Consider the following 21,536-nt stretch of genomic DNA (forward strand, 5'->3'; position numbering starts at 1 on the left):
TAGGTCAGGTTTGTAGATGCTGAATTTTCTACCACACTGAAAATCAGAGACTAGCACAAAAACTTGTCAAAACAGAATGAAAATTCAAACCTTTTTTGAAGTTGGACTGCCTTCTTTTATCTTCTGTTCCCTCTAGCTGCTTTCTGAGTGAGAACATCTGTACAGACTACAGCAGGTTTCAAGTCCTTCACTTTGATATATGGTGTATGTTCCCAACAATCTGTTGCTTAAAATAAAAGCTGTCTGGTCTGTGTTGTCACTGTCAATCATCATTTTCAGAGCTCTTCCTCACATTTTCTTTCTGCTTTATCATCATCCGTTTGCAGTTGATAGCTGTATCTTCTGCTTTCCTTCTATTTAGCTAAACTACTTCCTTGCCAATGCTGGCAAGCAGAAGTCTGCAGAGCTTTTCATCACTGGATATTTTGTTACAGTCAGTTCATCAGGTTTTTTTTTTTTGCTACTTGCTCAATTTACAGTTAATTCTAATGTATTTTCATTAGGTATCCGTAAGGAGTTGTAGGTATTCCTGAAAGGATTTTTGAGCAGTTACTCTTTCATCACATAGGAAGTGGTTTTTCTGAAGGCCCCTATTGAAAGAGCACTGCCCAAAGGTTTGATTTCATTTTGTATATGGCTATTGTAACTGTAGTAGGTATAAAAAAATGCTTTTATAAGTGAAAATATTTCTGGTCACTCTTTGTTACTCACATGTGCTTGTTAAATTCAGCAGGTGATCGGCCTGGGAGGGCTCTTCTGCCTCCTAGCAGATATTCCAGCCACGGTAAGATAATGTGATACACAAGATGACTCTTCTCAACCTAAGATACAAACCCATGGAGAAAAAAAACCAGAAAGACCAAGCAATTAAAACAAAGTGTTTTGAACATATTCTTGGTTTAATTTGATAGGTTATTTTGCCAGAAACATGGGATGAGAAGGTACGAATTAAAACTTGAGACAGGAAGCAACCTAGATATGATTTTCCTTTATAACAGAAACTGTCAAGTAGTTCAGATCACACAGGGAGGGTGGGGTTAATGAAGGACTGGAAATGGGCTCAGAGGAAATAAAAAAGCACAAATAGTATACGACCTTTTTGTGGAAAAGGAAAATCACACTTTTACTATTATTCCCCCAGAGGTATTTCTGTTGTCCTTTCAGTCCTACATGCACCTTATCATAATGCTACCTGGAGAAAACAAAGTTAGGGGTTTTTTTGGTTTGTTTTTCATTTCAGAAAGTGTAATCAATAAGAAAAGAAATCTGATAGTAGGATTTATCTGTTTAAGTACCTTAAGAGTGGTTTCAGTAGGACAAATCACAGCTCCAATCCTGTAATCCAATCACACAAGATCAGCAGTGATGTCTAGCCCTGTTGACTTAATCAGAGCTCTGGAGCTGAGGATCTGCCTGTGTGAGCTGAGCTACAATGCCTGGACATGGTGATTTATGGGAATATCATTAAATTTAGCCTGGGTTAAAAGTGCAGCCCCACGCACAGCAGAGTCAATGTGAATCTTCCCAGTCACTCAAATTGAGACAAATATCATGTTCCTGAAGGGCCTTGAAATTCGCTGCACACATTCCAAATACTGTACTCTTCAAAGAACAGCCATCTTTAAGTGTATTACCTTGAAAAAAAGAGAGAATTTACCATCTGACAATTATAATAATAAAATACATAATGTTTAAAGTTATGGCATATGGATGGTCTTCTAAGAGAAATCTCCTCGGAATTCCAGTTTATGAAATGGTAGAAGCATGGTAAAAGCTCACCTTTCTTTGCTGCTGTGTTATTCTGGAATTCATACAGCCCTTCCAAAATCGCATTGTGATAAAGATATTACTTTATTCATTGCTGTTGCCTATAGTCAGCATTCTGGAGTAACATCTTTTATTGATTAGCAGTTTAGATTTCTAAGAATACTGATTTATCTGCATTTATCTGTCATTACCTGCAGTTTCATAATCTAATAAAAATATTGTCTCATTTCTAATAGGTTCAAGGCAGAATTTCATTATTTTAGCTGAAGAATTTACCTCCTTTTAACTCATATCAGAATATCCCAGCTTTACAAAAACAAAACTAAAATGACATTTATAGAAGGGAAAGCTTTGTAAAAATTATGCAGGAAGTCCAAACCATTTCAGGAAAAAGCAGCAGCTAGAAAAAGAACCGCCAGGCAACTGTACTTTGTAGAGAGTAAATGTGGAAATTCCACAGAAGCAATCAGGACACTGGAGGTTCAAATGTAAGAAACACAAAAAAACACTTCATGGAATGATTTAATGTATGGAGGAGATAACCACTCTTGTCAACAAGATGAAAAGGTTTTAATTGTGAATGAGACAATATTTAAGAACATAACAAGTACTTGGCAGTGTATTTATCTTGCAAATGTGATTAAGATGTTGAAAAAATTATCTGTTTGTTTTAATTGTAGTTATCTGCCATCTTGTTTTTCAGGTTTGGAGTCTTTCTCAACTGCCGAGCTCTGGCAAAGCCTTTTAGAGTAGAGAGCAAGGGCAGGATTTTGTTAGTCATGAGAATTTAGCTGTGCTCATTATCCATGTTCTACTGGATACCACTTCCAGCAGGAATACCAGAATGCAGGCCTTAGCAGGCAAGGGGGAAGAACACCCTTGCAGAAAATAATTCATTTGTTCTCAGCTGGCACAACAACTGAACCAAGTATCCTGGATTCTGATGCTTTTGAAGTGTTCTCCATCAACAGCAGATTTCAAAGACTGCTATGTGAAAGTCTTTCAGGCTTAACTGTACTGTTATTCCCCAATGCTTTCAATCTTTTTCCCCACAAACATAAAAAGAAATGGAGAACACAGCCTATTAAAAAAATGTATTCTTTATCCAGGGTGAAAACATTGAGCAGTCCACATTTACTTCAGCAGCTTTGTGCATTAAAACTCCAGTAAACTGAGTAACTTTTTATAAAAGATGCTTTAATGGTTCCACTGTTTTGAAATAAAATTAATTGGTTTGAAAATATAGCTCCAGCATCACTGTTTTATTTTGGATATTTGGGAATTTCATATATCCTGCTGAATGGCACACCTGATGGATACAGACATCCTTAAGAGGAGAGCTGTGCAAATGAGATTTCTGCTATTTGAAAATATAACGAAACTTTTAAAGATCCACATTAAAAGGAAACAAAAAATGTTTAATTTCATTACTTTGTAAACATTATTGTTTCTATTGTGTTTTGTACACTAAGTCAATTTTTTTTAAATGTTTCATTCCTTGTTTAGTCCAAAGCATGGCAATCTGCCAGCTGGAACTTTTAGTGATAAATTCTGCTATACAAAGCAAAAGTTTTTATATGTGAGGCCACTTCCTTCTGCTATTTTATCATCTTCCTGGTTTTGTCTGTTTTCAATAAATGCCTTTGTATTTTCACATCTTTTATATGCTTGTATACACAGACACTTTCCTCTGTATTAAAACTGATAGTTGCAAGTTGGTAAGGATAAAAAAGACAGACTGTTGACTTAAATTTCATTGCACTAATACACTAAATGAATGCTTTAATGTTACAGTATTAAAAGATCTTAACATTGATATTGAAAGTATTTCCTGAATTTGGCAGTGGGGTGGAGAGGCAAGGATGATGTTTCATAATGAGGTTTTAAAATGGAAATAATCTCTGGGTAGAGCTTCACTTTAGTACTACAGATTGGCACATGAAGGCTGGGCTCTCACAGTGAATTTGCATTATTTTAAAGCATCTCAAATTTAAACATATTGAAATTTAAAATCTGAAAAGAAACTACAGTGGAGGCCAAACATCTCTCCTTTATCTGTCCCAAGGGGCTGCATATTTCTGTCTGAGGAGAAAAATCTAAAAAAACTCATCAGTAAAGAGAAGCCACAGAGACCCCTGCACACACAGTAGAACCTGAACAATCTTGAGGGAAAGAAGAATATGAATTAGGGGTGGTCAGAAGAGAAGGATGAGATTGGAGGGAAAAAGTTGAAGTTGCAGTGCAGAAAACTGGAGAAAAGCTTCTGGAACTCACAAGAAAGAGAAGCTGTCCCTGCCCATTTTAGCAGTCTGTCCTGAATTCCTCTTTCCCACAAAAAAATGTTACCAACGATGTAAGCTACAAATCATCATGTACTAATATTTTCATGAAGACCTTTTTTTGTTGCTCTGCAGACCTATTGTTCTTTTACAATCATATTAATAGACTAAAAATAACAAGGGCAGTTCTACCAGACTTAAATTACAATTCGGTTTCTTAAGAATTATTATTTTTTACTGTGCTGATTGAGATCACAGAAATCTTTCTCTGACCACAGAGGTATAAGGTACCAAATTCATCCTTCCTGTAACTGTACTGAGGTAAATGGAGTTACATAAGGAATTAATTTGACCTGTCTCCTCCATTTCCTTGGAAAAATTCTTTGTTTTAGCTCTTGCCAAGTTTTAACTTCAACTCTCCCTTGCCTAACATATTCTTGTACCTGGTGAGTTTTTCTTTCTTTAAGGCTATAAAGAGAAATACAGCAGGGGAAAGACAATTAAGGCGAGCATCTGCTTTTTAAATTGAAAGTACACTTTAATTATGGTAAGAAAATGCCAAAACCTTTTTATTTGGTATAGATGTATATGGGATTATTCTTACATCTGTGACAATATGAAAGGTATAGAACAGTACATATAAACATGAGAGGGTAAGGATTTAAGTAATGTTTTTCTGCCTAAGACCCATGTGTTTATTTTAACTGCAACAGCTGTAATAAACAGGGACCTTTCTTGGCTAGAGACCATAAGAATTTAAAATATTACACATCACCTTTTAATGAAGACTCATCCCCTTCTGCCTAGACTCAACAGGTATATTCAAAAATAGCCTATGACAGAAGCTGAAAGCCTACTCTCAGCAGTATATAACTGCAATTTCATGATGCAATAAATTCAATTTTTGGATGGCAATGTGGCATGAAATTCTTTGTACAAATTCAACCTGGCAGTACAAAGTTATTTAAAACCCAAAACCCTCAAAACCAAGGACTGGTGAGTGGTTTTCCTCCTGATGGTTTTATGTTAGATTTGGTATCATCTGTCCTCCTGCTGCCAGTAAAAAGCCAGGATAAAGCTTGGTCTCAATACTACAACTCATAGCTTGCTAACATTGAGAGAAATGCAATTACATGTTCATATTTAATCTTGATCAATGTATTACCATTAGATGATCTAGGATTGCACAGATGAGACATAACAAGGATATAAGCCTGAGTATGGGCTCAGCTTGAGAAGGGCTGAGCATGAGGGATCAGAAAGTGGAATTGATGGAGAGTCTGTGGTTCAGAATAAGGTTATAATTATGCAGTGATATTGCCCCCACAGACAAACTCACAATCCAGCAGCCTCCATTCCTTCTTTCCACACCATCTGTGTGTCACAGTTTACCAGTGCTGCAATTGTGCCAATGCAACTTTGTGGGTCCAGAGCATGAATTTAATCATTGGAAGAATTCTGGATAAAAATTATTAGATTAGACAGAACTTTAAAAATCTGGATTGTGTGATTTGATTTACAGCGTGGCTTCATGAACAGCTGCACAAACAGCTTAGAGGCCACAATAAGTCAAAATCATTAGTTGCCAGTCCCTGCTGCTGTCTGAATTTATGGTTCCATATTTATTAAACCCAGATTTGTGCTCTGCTGACTAGCCAGCAGCAAGATTTGAGCCAGCTCATGTGAGGATATGCCACTGCATTTCACTCACTGGTGAATCAACAAGAGCACCTGGTGTGACCCTTCTAACACTGTGTGCCATGAGCCTGCCACTTGGCTGCCACCTGTGCCAGGGGATGTCACTCCTGGTGCACTGGGACTTGGCTGAGGAGGCTTCTTCAGGCAGGGAGAAGGAACTGTGGGGGCTCCCATCCATCAGCTGCTGCCATGTGCATGCAGCCAGAGCAGGACTCACGCATGGTTTGCAGCCCAGCTGCAGCTCCCACTGTAGGATGAATCAGGAATTTTAAATTCCCAGGCCTTGGTGTGACTGGAGAGTGGTCTGTGAGAATACATCTAACCATCCAAACTGGAATTAGCCAGCAGAGGGGAATTCAGACTGTGGCTACTTCTCAGGGTGGGAACAGTCTGGCCTTAATCAGCGTACACTCTCCTTTGAGATTTAATTTACATCAAGTTCTTTCACTTTGCTGAGATAGAAAAACTCTCTCAAGCTTCATGCAAAATTCCATTCATGATCTGTCAGCCCATGTCCTTTGAATCCAAGTCCTCTTTTTCTGTTATTTTAGGCCCAGCTTTCATGCTAGAAAGCATCCTGCTTGTGTCTACTACTGTGCATAATTAACACAGGTATAACAAGTTCTAATGCAAAATGTATTTCAGATTAGAAGCATTACAGAGGTGGTGGACCTTTGCAGTTTTTGATGCATTTTGTTTTCCTTACTGGGACATTTTGGTGTTTTTTCCTCAATGACTCACAAGTGGCCCTATCAGTGTTACACAATGGAAACAAGCACTGCCTTCCAAAACCAGTAATATTTGATGCTAGGAGTAGATAAAGCTTATTCAAGAATCTTAAAAAACCACAAACCCTCAAATGTGTCAAGAATAGGAATTTAAAAGAGGCTGCAAATGAAATTCAGGATACGATTTCAAAGTAAATCTGAGAGAAACCCCTGCAAAATTCTTAGAAGAGAGGTATATTTATTCTTGGGGGTTTTGACTATTTTAATGGAACTAGTTTTCTATCCATACAAAAAAGCCCCATTCATAAAAGATGTTTGACTTGCTAAGCTTTAGCTCTGATGTTCCCCAAAGCAATAGAAAATACCTGTATGTAAAAGTTTTTGGCCTGAATGAAAGGTACAAGCACTTTTGAAACCTTTGAGACAACCAGCAAACAGGATTTTCTACAAAAATGTTTTTCCAGCTGAGAAAAATATGATAAGTGTGACAACATAAACATTTTAGAGAAACAATACATGGCTAAAACCCATCTGCCACGCAGAGGAAGTCAAAGCGTTTGCCTGCGGGGTTTAAGAATGCCAGATTATTCAAGTACTGATAAATTAAAAAAAAAAAAAATAGGGGAAAAAAAAAGACATGCTGATGGGACTAAGACTTTCCTGCATGGAAACTGTTAAGCAATGCTTCTTAAAAATTAAAACTGTTTGATTGTCTAGATTTGAAACAAAAGTATTCTTTAACACAATGGCTGGGTATCAATGACAGTGATTTCATGAATAAGATCTTGTTTTAGGAAATGCAATGCTTGCACCATTTTTCTAAAAATGGGAGAGCAAGTTGTAAAATCAACCAATCAGTTCTAGATTATGAAATCCTGCACAACATCTCTATCATTTAAGATGTATCTGTATTTTTGGTATAGATCTATATTCTCTAAGAATGTATTATTAAGACTGTACAGATGTTCACGTCTCTAAGATTAACTGCTTTCCTTCAGGGTAACTATCCATCTTACCAAATCTAACAGAAATCACACTAAGCCAGACTTGCAAATTAGTGATGTCTTGCTTACATAAGAAATGGGAATACCTGCATGGAGGTGACTACCTCCTTAAGTAAGATTACAAAGAGTCTTCCTTCCAACAGTAAGGAGCATTATTCCATCTCCCTGTGGCTGATACTGACACCCAGTCTGATGGCCCAACAGCGAGTTTTTCTTTCTGCATTGAGAAAATTCAGAATTTTATTTCTTATACTTGAATGCAATCCTATTATCCATGTATGAACATCCTCAGAGCTCATGCTTTTGATTAGAAATAAAAACTTTATGAAATCTATAATAGTAAAATTTTTATTTTCATTCACTGCTCTTGGAATCTGGTTCAAACTAAAACCCATAGAAATGGCTTACTATTTAATGAGCTTTATAGACCACAAAAATGTGATGTAAGGGTTTCAGTTGTCTTCACTGACTCTCTATATAGGAACAAATGCCATAACAGATGTGCTCCTCAACCCTTAAAATGAAAAACGACATGATAAATTACTTCTTAGTGGAAACTGAATCAGAACAGTTACTGAACTATCCGAAGTGGGACAAAAAAATAAAAAGACCAAGTATATTACCTGAAAATTCAGCAAGTAACCACATTTATCATTGAGGAATCAACCCTGCCAAGAGCAGGTTTTGGAGAAAGCCCAATTTTCCACTAAAAATAATTTCAACAGACCTGCTATTAGACTATTATTTACATGAATGACAGACTATGAAGCTCTTCCAACACAGAAGGTTGGATTTGTGGATATAAAACTGGCAAAACATACTGGTTGTAAAAACAGACCTAAGACTACAGAAGACACTGGAAGAAGGAAAAAAAAAATCAAGCAATCCTGAGAAAACTGTTGATTGAAAGTCTTAGTAATACGAAGAAAAACTTAAAATTTTGTACTTCAAACCAGAAGAATGATCAAAATTCCAGAAAACGAAGCAGATGTGACAAGATTGTTCACATGAGCGGGAAATTATTTATTGGAGTTTGTCTTGGAATTTGCTGTGATTGTAACCTGCATTGCTTCTGGCACCTTTGTTGGTAAGGAACTACCCTGTATTTAATGATAGCAGTGTTGTTACTGTTAAATTGCCAAAAACCAGGGAGGAGTTCTGCTGTGGTAGAACTGCTACAGCTACGATGCAGAACTGTGACTGTAATTCTTTACTTGATTTTACACATTTTCAAAAAATCTACTCCTGACCTAGTTAGGTTTACAGCCAGACATGAGCTTTACTTTATGCACAGGAAAATGAGGCAACAGGGTGAAAGGTTAGATCTTAAAAGTTTCTGTGACACCTCTCACCTACAGATTGAACAGCTTTGTCCACTAAAGCCCCTTGTACACAGAATTAGCAGTTTTGTGCTTAGAACACTTGTAGGATCAGGCCCATGCAAAAGTAAAGTCTATGATACACACAGCATGAATGAAAATGTTTTAAGGAATACCTGCCATCCCTTCAAAGACACATGGCCTTAGAGAGAACACTATAATTTCAGTACTCTTTTGTACTATGTATCATCAATAAGTCATCCTACTAAAGCAGGACTGGAAAGAACAGATTCCTCTTGAGACGGTATTAAATGACATATATTTCAGTTCCAACACAGTAAAATATATATTCAGCAAAATACTGATAATTTCCCTGTTCAAGTTAATAATAAAGGTATAATAAAGAATATTTTCCATATTTCATGAGTTTGGAATTAGATTTCACCAAGAAGTTTCCATAAAATATTGCAACTGGTCACTTGTAACTAGGACAGACATTTCTCATATCTTCCTTCCATCACAAAATAATTTTTCTCTTTGCTATTAATTTGGAGAGTTTTAAAACGAGTATTGCTTCCATGAAGTCAACAGGAGTTTTGCACTGGATGGGTGGGAGGAGGACTGTTCTCCACACTTCACTCTCCCCTGCTATTAGGAATAGTGATAAGGCCTCTTTATTTTGGACTAGAATTCTCCTTGGAAGGAAGGAAGGAAGGAAGGAAGGAAGGAAGGAAGGAAGGAAGGAAGGAAGGAAGGAAGGAAGGAAGGAAGGAAGGAAGGAAGGAAGGAAGGAAGGAAGGAAAACAGAAACAAGAACATAAAAGCATATACTTTATATAAAGGTGTAAAACAACACAAATTAAATGAAAGCAAACAATCTGTGATTGATTATAAAATTAGATTTTTTCTCAAGAAGCAGATTCCCCACTAATGTAAATGAACAGTTTGCTCAGTGTACAAAAATATTCAGAGCCCACTGTCACTTCATCTGCATTTAAGACTTATTTTAAACCATCCTGTAATGGCACTTTATAGACATAATTTCAAAATAAATCTCTTACCAAGGTGATGCTTCTGTTTTATGTAATCATATTCTTTTTATAACTCACTTACTAAACTTTAAACAATATTTAATTTAAAATATGTAAGACAAAGAGGAGTATTTTAAAGGTTTATGATTTTTAGATGAGGTAAAACACTTTGTCACCAGAGCAGCTGTCAGAGCCAAACCTCAGCTCCCAGCAAAATGGGCTGTAATAACCACCTATAAGCAGCAGTGTGAAGAGGTGAGTGCTCCTGACACAGCTTCCTAGACAGTGTTCTGTCCCATGCCAGTCTACAAAAGGAAAATGAAAAACCCGATATTTTCCTGTTGGCTGACCCTTTTCCTCCCACAGCTTCCTTTCTGAATAGAATTTTGACACGAACGGTTTTTAAAAAATAATAAGAGGCGGTGCCAAGGAAGGAAGGAAGGAAGGAAGGAAGGAAGGAAGGAATAGTGATGTGCACCAGTACACTTCTGCTTACCTTTCCAGACTTTGGAGGCTGCTGATATCCCGACCCCCATGGTAGGTAACTCACTGAAGATGTTTACTGAAGACTAAAGAAATCCCACAGATGCTCTGGCTCCTAGGGCAGTGAGGAGAGTCCTTTCTGTTATCCACAGACAATGCTCACCAACACAAACCCCTGCACCGCCCATGGGGCACAGTCCCATTTCTACACCACGCTCTCCATGGCCCCTGTGGCAAGCGGAGCACCCAGCACCGGACCCAAGAACAAGGAGCAAGCAAGAATCGGCAGAAAACACGCAGAAACATCAGATGTCTCGGGCTCTTTTCCAGACACTTCAACTCACCTCGTCCCCCTTCACTACGCTGCCTCAGGCCAGCTCAGCCCTCACCCTCCAGTCTCCTCCCGCTCTCCCCCGCCTCCCTTTATAACCCCTCAAGGAGACTTTAGACCTCCACAGAAGAGTCAGGGGCTCTGCAGACATTTTCTGGCTCTTGCAGACCCCAAAACATGACCCGAGCAGGCACGAGTCCAAGCGACTCGGCCCAGGCTCCTCTCGCTGCCGACCGCCCGGGCGACCCCCGACAGCGCCCGGGCGAGTCGCCTGAGGGGCCTCGGCGCTGCGGGACCCGCCGGGAAGGGAACACCGCAAAGGGCAGGCGGCAGGGACGCGGGCTCCGCTCACAGCAGGGCTCGATCGGGGCGCTGAGGGGACGGGCAGCGCGGCGCTGGCCGCGACCCTGCGCTGCGGGGGCGGCGGCCGAGGGGTCGGGCGGGGCCGCCTCCCCTCCGCCCCCCGCGGGTCACATGAGAGGGGCGGGCGCCGGGGCCGAGGCGGTGGTGGCTGCCGGCGCTGAGGCTGGGTTGGGCGGGGAGGGACGGGGCGGCAGAGAGCGGCGGCGGTGGTAGTAGTAGGAGCAGCGGAGGTAGTAGTAGCAGCAGCAGCAGCAGCGGAGGAGGAGAAGGAAGAAGAAGAAGGGAAGGAGAAGGAAGAAGAGGAGAAGGAGCAGGAGTGGCCGTGAGGCGCCGAGCGAGCGGAGCGAGCCCCGGGCCTCCCTGAGCCGCGGCTGCCGCGGAGCGCCCTGCCCGCGGTCCCAACATGGACGAAGAGGGTGGCGGAGGTGGCGGCGGTGAGTGCGGGGGGAACGCGGCCCCTCAGCCCGCGCTGCGGGCGGCAGGACGGCAGGAGCCCCGGAGAGCTGCTGCGGCCGCGGCTCCTGCCGCCGGCGCTGCCCCGTCCTGCCCGGCGCCCCCGGGCCGAGCCGCGGGATCGGCGCTCCCGAGCGGTGCCCGGGCGGGCGGGGGCCGGGCCACAATGCGGGCTCTGTGTCCCGCGCTCGGGCAGGGGCCGGCGGCGGCGCGGCGGGTCCCGGCGCTCCCGGGGGCGGCAGGGCAGGGCAGGGCAGGCGGGTCCCGGCCCCGCCGCCGTGACAGCCCCGTGCTCGCTGCTGCAGCTGCTCCTGCGCTGCCGGAGGGGAAGGGGCAACATATGGAAAAGTACGCGTCTGGCGGTGTAGGAGCGGAGAAAAGAGTAATTAAGCTCTGCGAGGGTTCTGTTTGTGTGTGTCATCTTAATGGAGGCTCCGTGATAATCACGGGGTGGTTCAGCCAGTTTAAACAAGGTGAACAGTTTCCAAAGGCAGCGGCGTTCACCTTGCCAGATACTACTTTTAGCAAATCCGGACTCTCGTGTTGGGGAGGCTCTTATTTGTATTTTTTTTTTTACCTTTCGGAGACCGGCTTACGCGCTGCCCCAGTTTAAGGCGCTGCAGACGTGCCACACGCTTCCCTCCTTTAATTTATAATGTGTTTTGTGAGTGCGTGTGTAAAGCTGCAGCCTGAAATAACCAGTTCTTGTGTATCATCAGCGATAATGGTGGCTGAGCAGGGGCTGATCCTGCCCTGAGGCAGAGGGATCGACTGCGTGGCCTGCCCTGTGTTCAGTGTGTCTGTGGTGGTGCAGGATGGAGCGATGAGGGTTTATCTTAAACCAAATGCTAAACAGGCGGCCTTCAAATGCTTTGGCTGATCTCTAAATAGGTAAAGTAAGGGCTAAGCATTGTATGATTAATAGTTGCGCGGTACTTGCTAATTCCAAATATAATTACCCAGAACTCGGAAATCAGGAGGGTGTGGTTTTTGTTTTGACAACTTGACAAAAATAATGCTGTGATGAATCAGAAAAATAGTTCTTTAAGCAGTGGGTTGGAAATGTGGCCATTTCTCAGCAGGCATTTCTGCTTGTTTTGACAGTGATAGACTTAACTCTTAAAAAAAAAAAACTCTGAAAAAGGAAAGCAGAAGACAAAGCAAGCTAGTCCTGAAAAGTTATTATTCAAAGCAGTTGAACACTATAATTGTAAAGAGCAGAAAGCTTATTTAACTCAAAATACGTTATTTTCACAGTATTATGGACTTGCCTCTAGTTAAGGGAAATGAACATGCTTGTTACTTGCACTAACCCTGTGTAATATACTGCTTAATCACGTGCAAAATGTAAACTATAAAGTGGACATATAGCTGAATTAACCTTTCGTAAGGTGCTAAGCATTTCAAAGTTGGATTTTCATGGGAGAGCGAATATTCAGGAGCTGGGGGCAACACAGTCTGTGTTTAGCTAAATGCTGGTTCTGTATGTGAAGCCAGATTTGTACCTCTAGCATGCAAGTGCAGCTAATATCACTTTAATAAACACGTTGGTTTTTTTGGGGCAGACTACAGTATAGTGTATGTTTGACTTCATTGTAAAACAATCACAGACAAGTAAGAGTGGAATTTTGTTTCGAGATTGGCGTATATGACGTTTTACTCTGAGTTCTTGTAAGTGTTGCACTTTATTTTTGAATAGAGACCCTGTCTCGCTTTTTCTTAGGGAGTTTGGAAGACCAGGATTAGTTAGGTCATTTCTAGCTAATGAATTGGCAAGTTGTTATTTTGTTTGGGGTTCCCCCCCCCCTTTTTTTTTTTTCCTTTAATGATAGATAACACGTGGACTTGACAGCCTGTTTTAAAACACTTTATTGCTGTTGAGTAATGAGACTTGTGATACCTGAGCAATGAGACTCCCTTTGGAGCCTGACCAGGGCAGGCCAGTGTTTTGAACTTCTGCAGGACATTGTAAATCCTCATAGAATTGCCATTATTGAGTGGGAAGCTCTTACAGCTAAGTTTATCACTGTGCACAGGTATTTTAGGAAGTATGCAAAATTATTTAAGGGCTGCACAGAGTCACCCTAATTAGAGACTTGAACTAGATAAGCATGTAAATATCTAGGACATTAAAGTGTGATTCAGAAGGTAAGCTGCTGTTCCCAGTTCAGCTCTGCCTGCTGCGCTGCTCTTCAGTTTGTTTTGCATCCTGTGCTTCAGTTCTCTTATTTGTCAAATGGGGTCAGTTGTTTTACCACCTCTGATAAAGACTGTGAATGAAAACAGAGCTGTGTAGAGTTAGAATTTATTATCTTCGAAGCAGTCGATAGAAGAGAAGTGCTAATTACGGGATTGTTCTCAGTACCTCCTTTTCTTTTGTATGTGCAGCCCTAAACAGGGCCGTGCATTTATGTTATACAATCCACTTCCACACAAGCCTCCCATTGATTTCAGCAGAGGCTCTGTGCGTGGATTATTGATGCGATATGATCCGAGTCAGTTGGTGTTTGGCTCAACTTTCTTTTGTGTCGTGATGAAAATATCTCTGTGGTTTGCTCAGTCCAGGGAATTTCTCCTCCTCCCTCTCCCCACTTGGTTTAGAACTATGTCTTGTGTGATTCGAGTGGCTTTTCTCACAGGCTCACAGTTGGGTGGTGGCAGTGCCAGTGGCCGGGACCCCGGCGTTCAATGGTGCTGGTGGTGTGGTCACACAGAGAGCGAGTGATCCTCTGTGAAAGGTCACAATGTATAAACAGTCAGTGCTGCAGGCGCAGGAAAGAGCTCCTGTTTGTTTTCTGAATTTGACTCTAGTCATCCAGCAGCTTTTCAGTCCCCCCAGTTCAATTCTATGCCGTTCCTCTAGAAAAGGACTGCAAGACTGGGTGCTTAGCAGATTCTGTATGTTTGTTTTACTCTGTCTCTACAAAGGGCTCTGAACAGACAAGCCAGAAGGTTAAAGTCCTGCTCCTACCTGACAAATAGATCAAATTATGGCACTAATTATGGCATTGAGGTTTCCTTGCTGTTCCCCAAACTCTTGTGCTTTGTTCCTGAATGGTGAAGCTCTTCTGGGATCGAGCAGTTGGTTTGCCAAGCTCTGGTAGCTGCTGGCTGTACTTGGTGCCAGGTAGCACGTTGGGTCTGTGGTGAGGACAGAATGTAGACAGTCCTTCATTAGGAGTCACACCAAGGGACCAGATCGTCGCACAGAGGACTCAGGAGAGTGGGTTTGCTGCCAAACCAGACTTAGCAGGATGACTTCTGTTCTTCTGCAGGGCAAAACAGTTTCCTATTTTTACCTAAAAAGCTGTTAAATGTAACAGATGACCCAGATTTTTCTTAGGAAAAAAAACCTTAAATTTATTAAAAATATATATTTGTATTTTAGACATGAGCAGCCTAATCTTTCTACGTTGTAGTATCTTTCAAAGGTAAACCTTAAAGATAACAGAGGCCATGAGGCCTCCTCATGGTTATAGACATTTGCTTTGCATTTAAGACTAATTCTGCATGTTTTCTTATTTTATGAGTTTCTTTTATTATAAACAAATGTGTTTTAGCGCAGAAGAACGTTAAATACGTTTCACTCCCTACTCATCAAAGTGGATAACTTGTACCAGTAGTTTTAAATAAAAGTTGTCCCAAAAGTCCTTCAGAGGAGAGCTTGTAGTTTTAAACAGCATTTTGGGGGAATCCCAATGATATAGAAATGCACCTGAGTGTTGGACTGAGCACTCAGCTTGGTTCTAGGGAGTGAAAAAAAGCAGATACAGAGATAGTATATTTATGTTATTTAGTTTTTTGTGTTCTTTTGCCAGCCAGCAGAGCTGCAAGTCTCTTTTTTTCCCTAAATAGATATTTCTTCATGCTAAACTAATCTCATATTTCTTTGGATTACCTGTCAGCTCAGTAGGATGTTAATTTTTAGCCCAAAGCTGTTTAATCTGTTGTCACTGCAGTGAAAAATGTAATAATAAAGTATTATCAATAATGTTGTTCGCATTAGTTATTTTTGGTGGCATCAGAAAATGTGCTTGTTAATTGCAGTAACTTGTTAAGTTTTTCTTAGCCTAATGTTTGATATTTTTAGCTGTGACTTGGAAGAAAGCATGAAATTTTTGCTGATAGTTTCCAGAGGCAGTTGGTTGCCAAACTTGATGTATTGTTACGTAATGGTATTTGGTGACATGCTCAACAATGTAAGCACACCATGGATTTAGGGGAGCAGTGTGCCTGTAGCAGCATCTGTCTGTACTGTTGCAGCTGGGAAAGAAAGCTGTAGGATTTACAGGCAGGAACAGAGTGTATTTTGCAGAACAACAGCTGGGAATCACCATAATAGCCACATGAAAGTGGGCTCCCTGTAGGCCACAGTTACCGGATGGATATTGCAATCTTTTAATATCACTGCAGTTCCAAGAGCTTTTACCAATTGAAGGGCTGCAGAAGGTGAGACAGCACCGTGATTTTCAAGATCTATTCTGCAGTTCACATCAGATTTTTCAGTCCCATATTTCTTGCTTCCCTTTCTTTCGTTTTAGGATTTTGAATGCTTTTTAAAGGGACACTGAAAATAATGGCTTTCCTGCATTTTCTTCCTTTTACAAGGGTGTGTGGTGACAGGACAAGGGGGAAAGGCTTTAAACTGAAAGAGGGTGGATTTAGATTAGATTGTAGGAAGAGATTCTTCATTATGAGTGAGGTGAGGCCCTGGCACAGACTGCCCAGAGATGCTGTGGCTGTCCCATCCCTGGCAGTGTCCGAAGCCAGGTTGGACACTGGGGCTTGGAGCAGCCTGGGATAGTGGAAGGTGTCCCTGCCCATGGCTGGGGTGTGGAATGAAAAGAGCTTTGAGGTCCCTTTCAACCCAAACCATTCTATGATTCTGCTTGCCATCTTTTTGTCATCTAAGCCTCTCTTTTCCTAGTCCAGTAAAAGTTTGAAAAGCTTTGAAATGTTTCCCTTAGACTGTAGCTCCATCCTACCTGCTGCAATCCTTAGCCCCATTATTTTCCCTGCCAATGCAAAACTGGTTTAGTCTGGTTCTTTATACACCCCATCTTTGACTCCAAGGCCAACATTTGAACTACCACTCATCTCTTTCCCTTGTTGGAAGTCATTGAACACGCTGTTTGCAGTCACTCTGAGTTCAGAATACCTCCTCGAGGTTTATCCTAGGTCCTTTCCACACTTGTCCTGACCCCTTGTACTCAGTACGTTCTCTTCCTCCTCTTTGTACTGCCAGCTGCCTCTAGTACTGTTTACTATATTTTTCTTTTTGAAATCTTGCCTTTTTTTTTTTTCCTCTTTGGCTGTTCTCTCCTCCTCCTCCTGTCTTACTTGCTTTTTCATTTGGAAGATGATCTTTCTACTTCCGACTTTTTTAGTGAAGATTTGCAGGATCCTGTGCTTGCTTTAGCGCTCTCTTCTCTACATCTTGTTTCTGGATAACCAAATTTGTAAATTAGAGTGGAACTATTGTATTTTAAGGGATGACTCACAGCATATACTCTCTATGCTCTGGATCCAGTACCATCTGTCCCAGCTAAAATATTGGCTTGTTTGACATCTTAAGATTGCGTAATTGTCATCTTAAGCTTAATGAGTCTAAAACAGAGCTCTTAATGTTGTTTCCACCCACTTCCTCTCTTTGATGTCTTTGGACACACGCTGGCATCCCGAGTGGTTATTGACAAGAAAATAGTGAGATGTTGTAATTTATTGCTTCTTAAAAAATAGTCTATAGAGAAGTTGTAATAAAAATGGCAGTGGAAGGGCAATGCAAGAGTATTGACATACTTATGAAATAAGTTATGTTCTCCTATGCAATGTTAATTTTCCTGTTTGAATGCACAAATAGATTTAATCTGGTTATGGGATCACGTTTTCTGTAGATTTCTGCATGGGACCAGCCAGCACACAAGTTAGTATTTTGTGGCGACTGGGTGAATCTGTATGGATTTTTTCCTTCTTTTAAAAGTAATGTGATAGTTAATGATTTCTTCTTCACTTTGTCTCCCTGCAGTTCACAAGCACTTAAGCATGTACGAAAGGATAGCGCTAATTTTAGTGAGGAGCTTGTGCCTAATGACCGTGTGCTTCATTCACAGAGGATAAAAATAAATCCTTAGCAGCTGGATTGTTGGGAAAACCTGTCAATGTATAGAACTGTGAGGCAGGGATCCCAGGGAAGTGAGAACACGTGGTGTTTTACTTTGTTTTATAAAAGCAAAAGAGAAGTCGTGTGAACAGATGTGCTTTTGGTGTTTCTGACTTCTTCCCTGTGCATCCTTTTAGAGCAATATATTGTACAGGAAAGCTGTATGAATAAGGTGGTAAGAGTCTATTTATTCATGTCATTTGTATAAATTTAACATCTAGCAAATGGTTTTTAATTGCATATGACTTCCTTCTTTAAATTTCAAGAATTTCATGGGAAAACCTAGTATTGCAAATTTTTTTGGACAGCAGTGTTTCCTCTTAGTGGGATAGACATACAAAATCTGCTGGAAAGCCATGTGTTTTGTGGTCCTCTGAGATTTGCCTGAAGAAGGAAATGGCTTGACCTATTTGGTTGCTATGAAGTAAAAACATTCTTGTTCTTTCTTTCTTTTTTTTTTTTGTGAACATCTGTGTCACATTTATTTCATTACTTTTTGAGGTTCTTTATGCACATTATTTGCTAATACGAAGTTCTATTTAGGGAAACTAAAGTGATACGAAACTGCTTCCACAACTTCATTGAATTTCTGATGTCTGCTTTTAAATAGGTATGATATAAGTGGGTAGGTTTTCCAATCAAAGTTGACATGTTGAAAGGCAAACACGAGTAATACCTAGTATTTCCTAGGGAAAAAAATGTGTTTGACAAATTCAGTAGGATCTCACGGAGTTAACAGGAAATGTTGCATGCTGGAACCTTGGGAAATCTAAATCATAATCTCATCTAGGATTTGAAGATGTTTTGATTTAATTTTTCAACAGCTTGGCCTTCTTAGTGTGGTTTTAGTGATTATCCTCATTTTCAGGTGTTTATTATAAAAAGAAATATGTATCTTATGCCAAGTATATGGAAGAATTGACGCTGATTCTGTTATTTACCAGCATAATGGAAATTGTCCCAGTAAGGATAGATTTTATTGGTTATACTAACAATTCTTCTGAATTCCATAAGAAAATTCTTCAACAACAGTCCATTTGTGAAAGTTGAATCTGAATTCAGATCTAGCTTTTGCTTCCATGCCCAAGGGGTTGGTTGGATTTTTTGATGTAAGTTCTTAATTAAAAAAGGAGAAGCTATTGTTGATTTTTAGATTAAATACGTTGAGTGTCTTAACAAAACAAAAAAGCTGTGTGAAAATGACAAACCATGAGTCTGCTGATCTCAGGGTATGGAAGAGGCGAACAGTAACTGTGGGAATTAGTTTTGGTGGCTCTTCTATCCAGCTGCTAGTTCTCACACAGCTTGTAGGAACATCTTCTGCTCAGTCAAATTAGATGGAAATTGAGTGCTGTGCAAGGTGTACTTTGGCAGAAGGAGCTGATGGGTAGGAAAACAAATGTGGCCAATGTCTCCTGTGCTCACTCTTGTTCTCACACACATGAATGTACAAAAAAAGGCTGAAAAAATTAGCATATGCAAGTAAGGGAACTGCCTCTCACTGTTTTCTCTAAGAGGAACTGTGAGATGTAATCTGTTCATGAGTCACCTCTAAGGTTTTTATACAACTGCCTCATTAGTGTAACTTCTAGAATGCAGATTTTAATTTTTTTTTTTTTAATATCTGATTCATATTTCAAAATACCATTGATGCTGTTTTCGTGTTGACTTCCAAGTATTCAAGAGTCTATTTACTGTTACATTTTTGCTTTCATGTACCGTAGATATCACGTTCCTTAATAAGGTCCTTGTTTAGCTCGCAATCAGTGTTGTCTGTAGAGTCAAATTCTGACATAAACAGATCCCGCTGCCTTACAAGAGAGGGGGAGTTCTCTAAAGGGGTATTTGTAGTTGCATTAGTTACTATAAAATAAGGAATTATGGTTGCTTGAGGCAGTGTTTCTTATATTCAGCAGTTGGATTCCAAGGAAGTTTTTTTCTTTTTTGTCTTTCTTACTCAAGTAAGTTTGTCCTAATGAACTTCCTGCCCAGTCATTCTGTTGCGCCGAGGAGGAATTTTCCCACCAGACCATGTACTCTGAGTACAACTTTGACCGCTTGCAAATGAAATTTTTGAATTTGTAAAGCTGCTGCATGTTTTTGTTCCTCTGTTGTAGCTGCACAGCCAGGGGATGTGGAGGAAAGTTTTTTTTCCCAGGAAGTTGAGGTTAAACCACAGTGGCCGTAAGGAGAGATGGTGGCTCTGTTAAGGAGAAACTCCATTCCCAGGGAAGAACTTTTGTAAGTTAAATATGTTCTCTGACCATGAAACTCCTCATGTGTACAGGACAGGGGCTGGGTCCTGCACAGGACCTTTCTCAGTCCCTCTTGAGAGAGCAGAAGGACCTGACCCCTCTCTTGTAGTGCTCCTCTGGCTCTGCTCCAGGCAGGAGCCGCTTGTGTGCAAACCCTGTGTGCTGGTGATCCATTGTAGCAGATCTGTGGACAGATCTCTGGACTTCACTGTGTGGGGTAGGTGAATGGGCCTCTCTGCTGCTTTGTGGTTCCCCCAAAATTTTTTCGTATTTTTGGTTCAGTTTTTTAGCTGTTTTTTTTTCTTTTAACTGAAAGGGTTCTGTGTGGGACCCACGCAAAAACAAGCCCTTAATGTTTGCCTTCAAGAGCCTTTATCAGGCTGAAATAATCCTTGCTGTAGCCTTGTATTTTGTAAACCTGGTATATGCTAATTGGGGAAAACTCACTTTGCATTTGGTATCTGTCATGTAAATGCATAAATGAGTTGTCCTTATTATGGAAGTATATATTCATAGACTCAAAAGTAACTGTGTTACATTATAGACCTTTTATTTGACTTCCTCTTCTGCTATTCAGCTTTGACCTATTATATCCTTTTGGGTCATTAAAATTATCATATAATGTAATAGCAGCATTTTAAAGCAGCATCCAACATTCATCTGGGCACGGGGAGAATATCTGCACTTGTGTTGTGCTATCCCTGATTTGCAGTTGGCAGATTAACCATTTCATAAGTGGAAGTAGAAGCTGGTAGCCAAGGCTAGTCAAATTTAGGGAATTGGCTCCTGTGTCCAGGAGAACATTTGCAGTCACAGAAGGGAGAGATTAAAAAGTTCCAGGTATGTGTGAGTAGTTTATTCTTTGTGTAGATGTTGCTGATTAATTCTGTAATCTCAGAATTCTGGGAATCTCAGGCTGAATCTTAAGCCTGTATTCTGTGTATTAGGTGTGATCAGCCTTTCTAGGCAGCTGACATTTCAGTTTGCTGTACGTGTTTTAGCAAGGATAGATGAATGGAGCATATGGATTTGATTATTTTTTTGGCTATAGGAAGTGGATTTTTGTGCATTAAATATAGTAACTTTCTTTTTTTAAATATCTGAGCGGAAGCTTCCCCACTCCCAGTGACTTTTTTTTTTAATAAGAATACATGTAACTTCCTTCACTCTCATTTTGTGCAATGTAAGCTGGAAAGACTGCAGTGTTTAGTCTTGGTCTTGTACCAATAAATGACATAGTATCACATGAATGTTTTAAAAGATTAGGTGATATTTTATAAGAGCAAACATTAAAAAAGACTGGTTTAAGTCCTTCTGCTGTGAATTCACTGATATTCAAAGTAAAGAGAGTATGCATTATGTTATTGTTCTTAGCCTGCTGAAAACTTATTTATTTTCCTTTTGTATCTTCTACCTGAGTAGTAAGCCTGAAAAAGTAACATGTGTTATGAAGGGGAAAGGTTGGGTGAAACTGGTAATCCAAATTAAATACAAATAATACTCTCAAATTTATAGAGCCTGTGGGTGGGTGGACTTGGCAGATCAATTCGTTGTGGTATGTTGGACTTGAAAGAGCATATGGAGATGATTATTTTCTGGCATTTTGTAGTAAAAGTTTTTGAAGAAGGAAGTTTTAGTATTTTTTTTTTTAAATTTTGATTTTTT

At 40.4% G+C, this 21,536-nt stretch overlaps 1 protein-coding gene and 1 long non-coding RNA gene across 3 annotated transcripts in view; one reads left to right on the plus strand and one right to left on the minus strand.

Moving 5' to 3' along the window:
* Positions 1-903: 903 nt before the first annotated feature.
* Positions 904-10,713, minus strand: LOC136297837 (uncharacterized). 2 transcript variants are annotated; one of them, XR_010723235.1, is made up of 4 exons: positions 10,654-10,713; positions 10,323-10,424; positions 7,563-7,693; positions 904-1,634 (listed from the first exon to the last, which is right to left on the minus strand). It is a non-coding gene; the product is annotated as an uncharacterized lncRNA (long non-coding RNA). The 2 variants fall into 2 exon arrangements; XR_010723234.1 differs by having other exon boundaries at positions 10,323-10,702.
* A 419-nt stretch (positions 10,714-11,132) lies between these two features.
* CYTH3 (cytohesin 3) overlaps positions 11,133-21,536 on the plus strand; it is a 48,853-nt gene continuing 38,449 nt past the window's right edge. The window contains exon 1 of the mRNA XM_066197740.1: positions 11,133-11,437. Within this exon, the coding sequence (XP_066053837.1) occupies positions 11,407-11,437 (31 nt within the window). The 5' untranslated portion in view covers positions 11,133-11,406. The remainder of the gene's footprint in view (positions 11,438-21,536) is intronic.

This window comes from Chamaea fasciata, unplaced genomic scaffold (genome assembly GCF_029207755.1).
Source record: "Chamaea fasciata isolate MVZ Bird 193981 ecotype frontalis unplaced genomic scaffold, bChaFas1.0.hap1 SCAF_16, whole genome shotgun sequence".
Taxonomy (NCBI): Eukaryota; Metazoa; Chordata; class Aves; order Passeriformes; family Sylviidae; genus Chamaea; species Chamaea fasciata.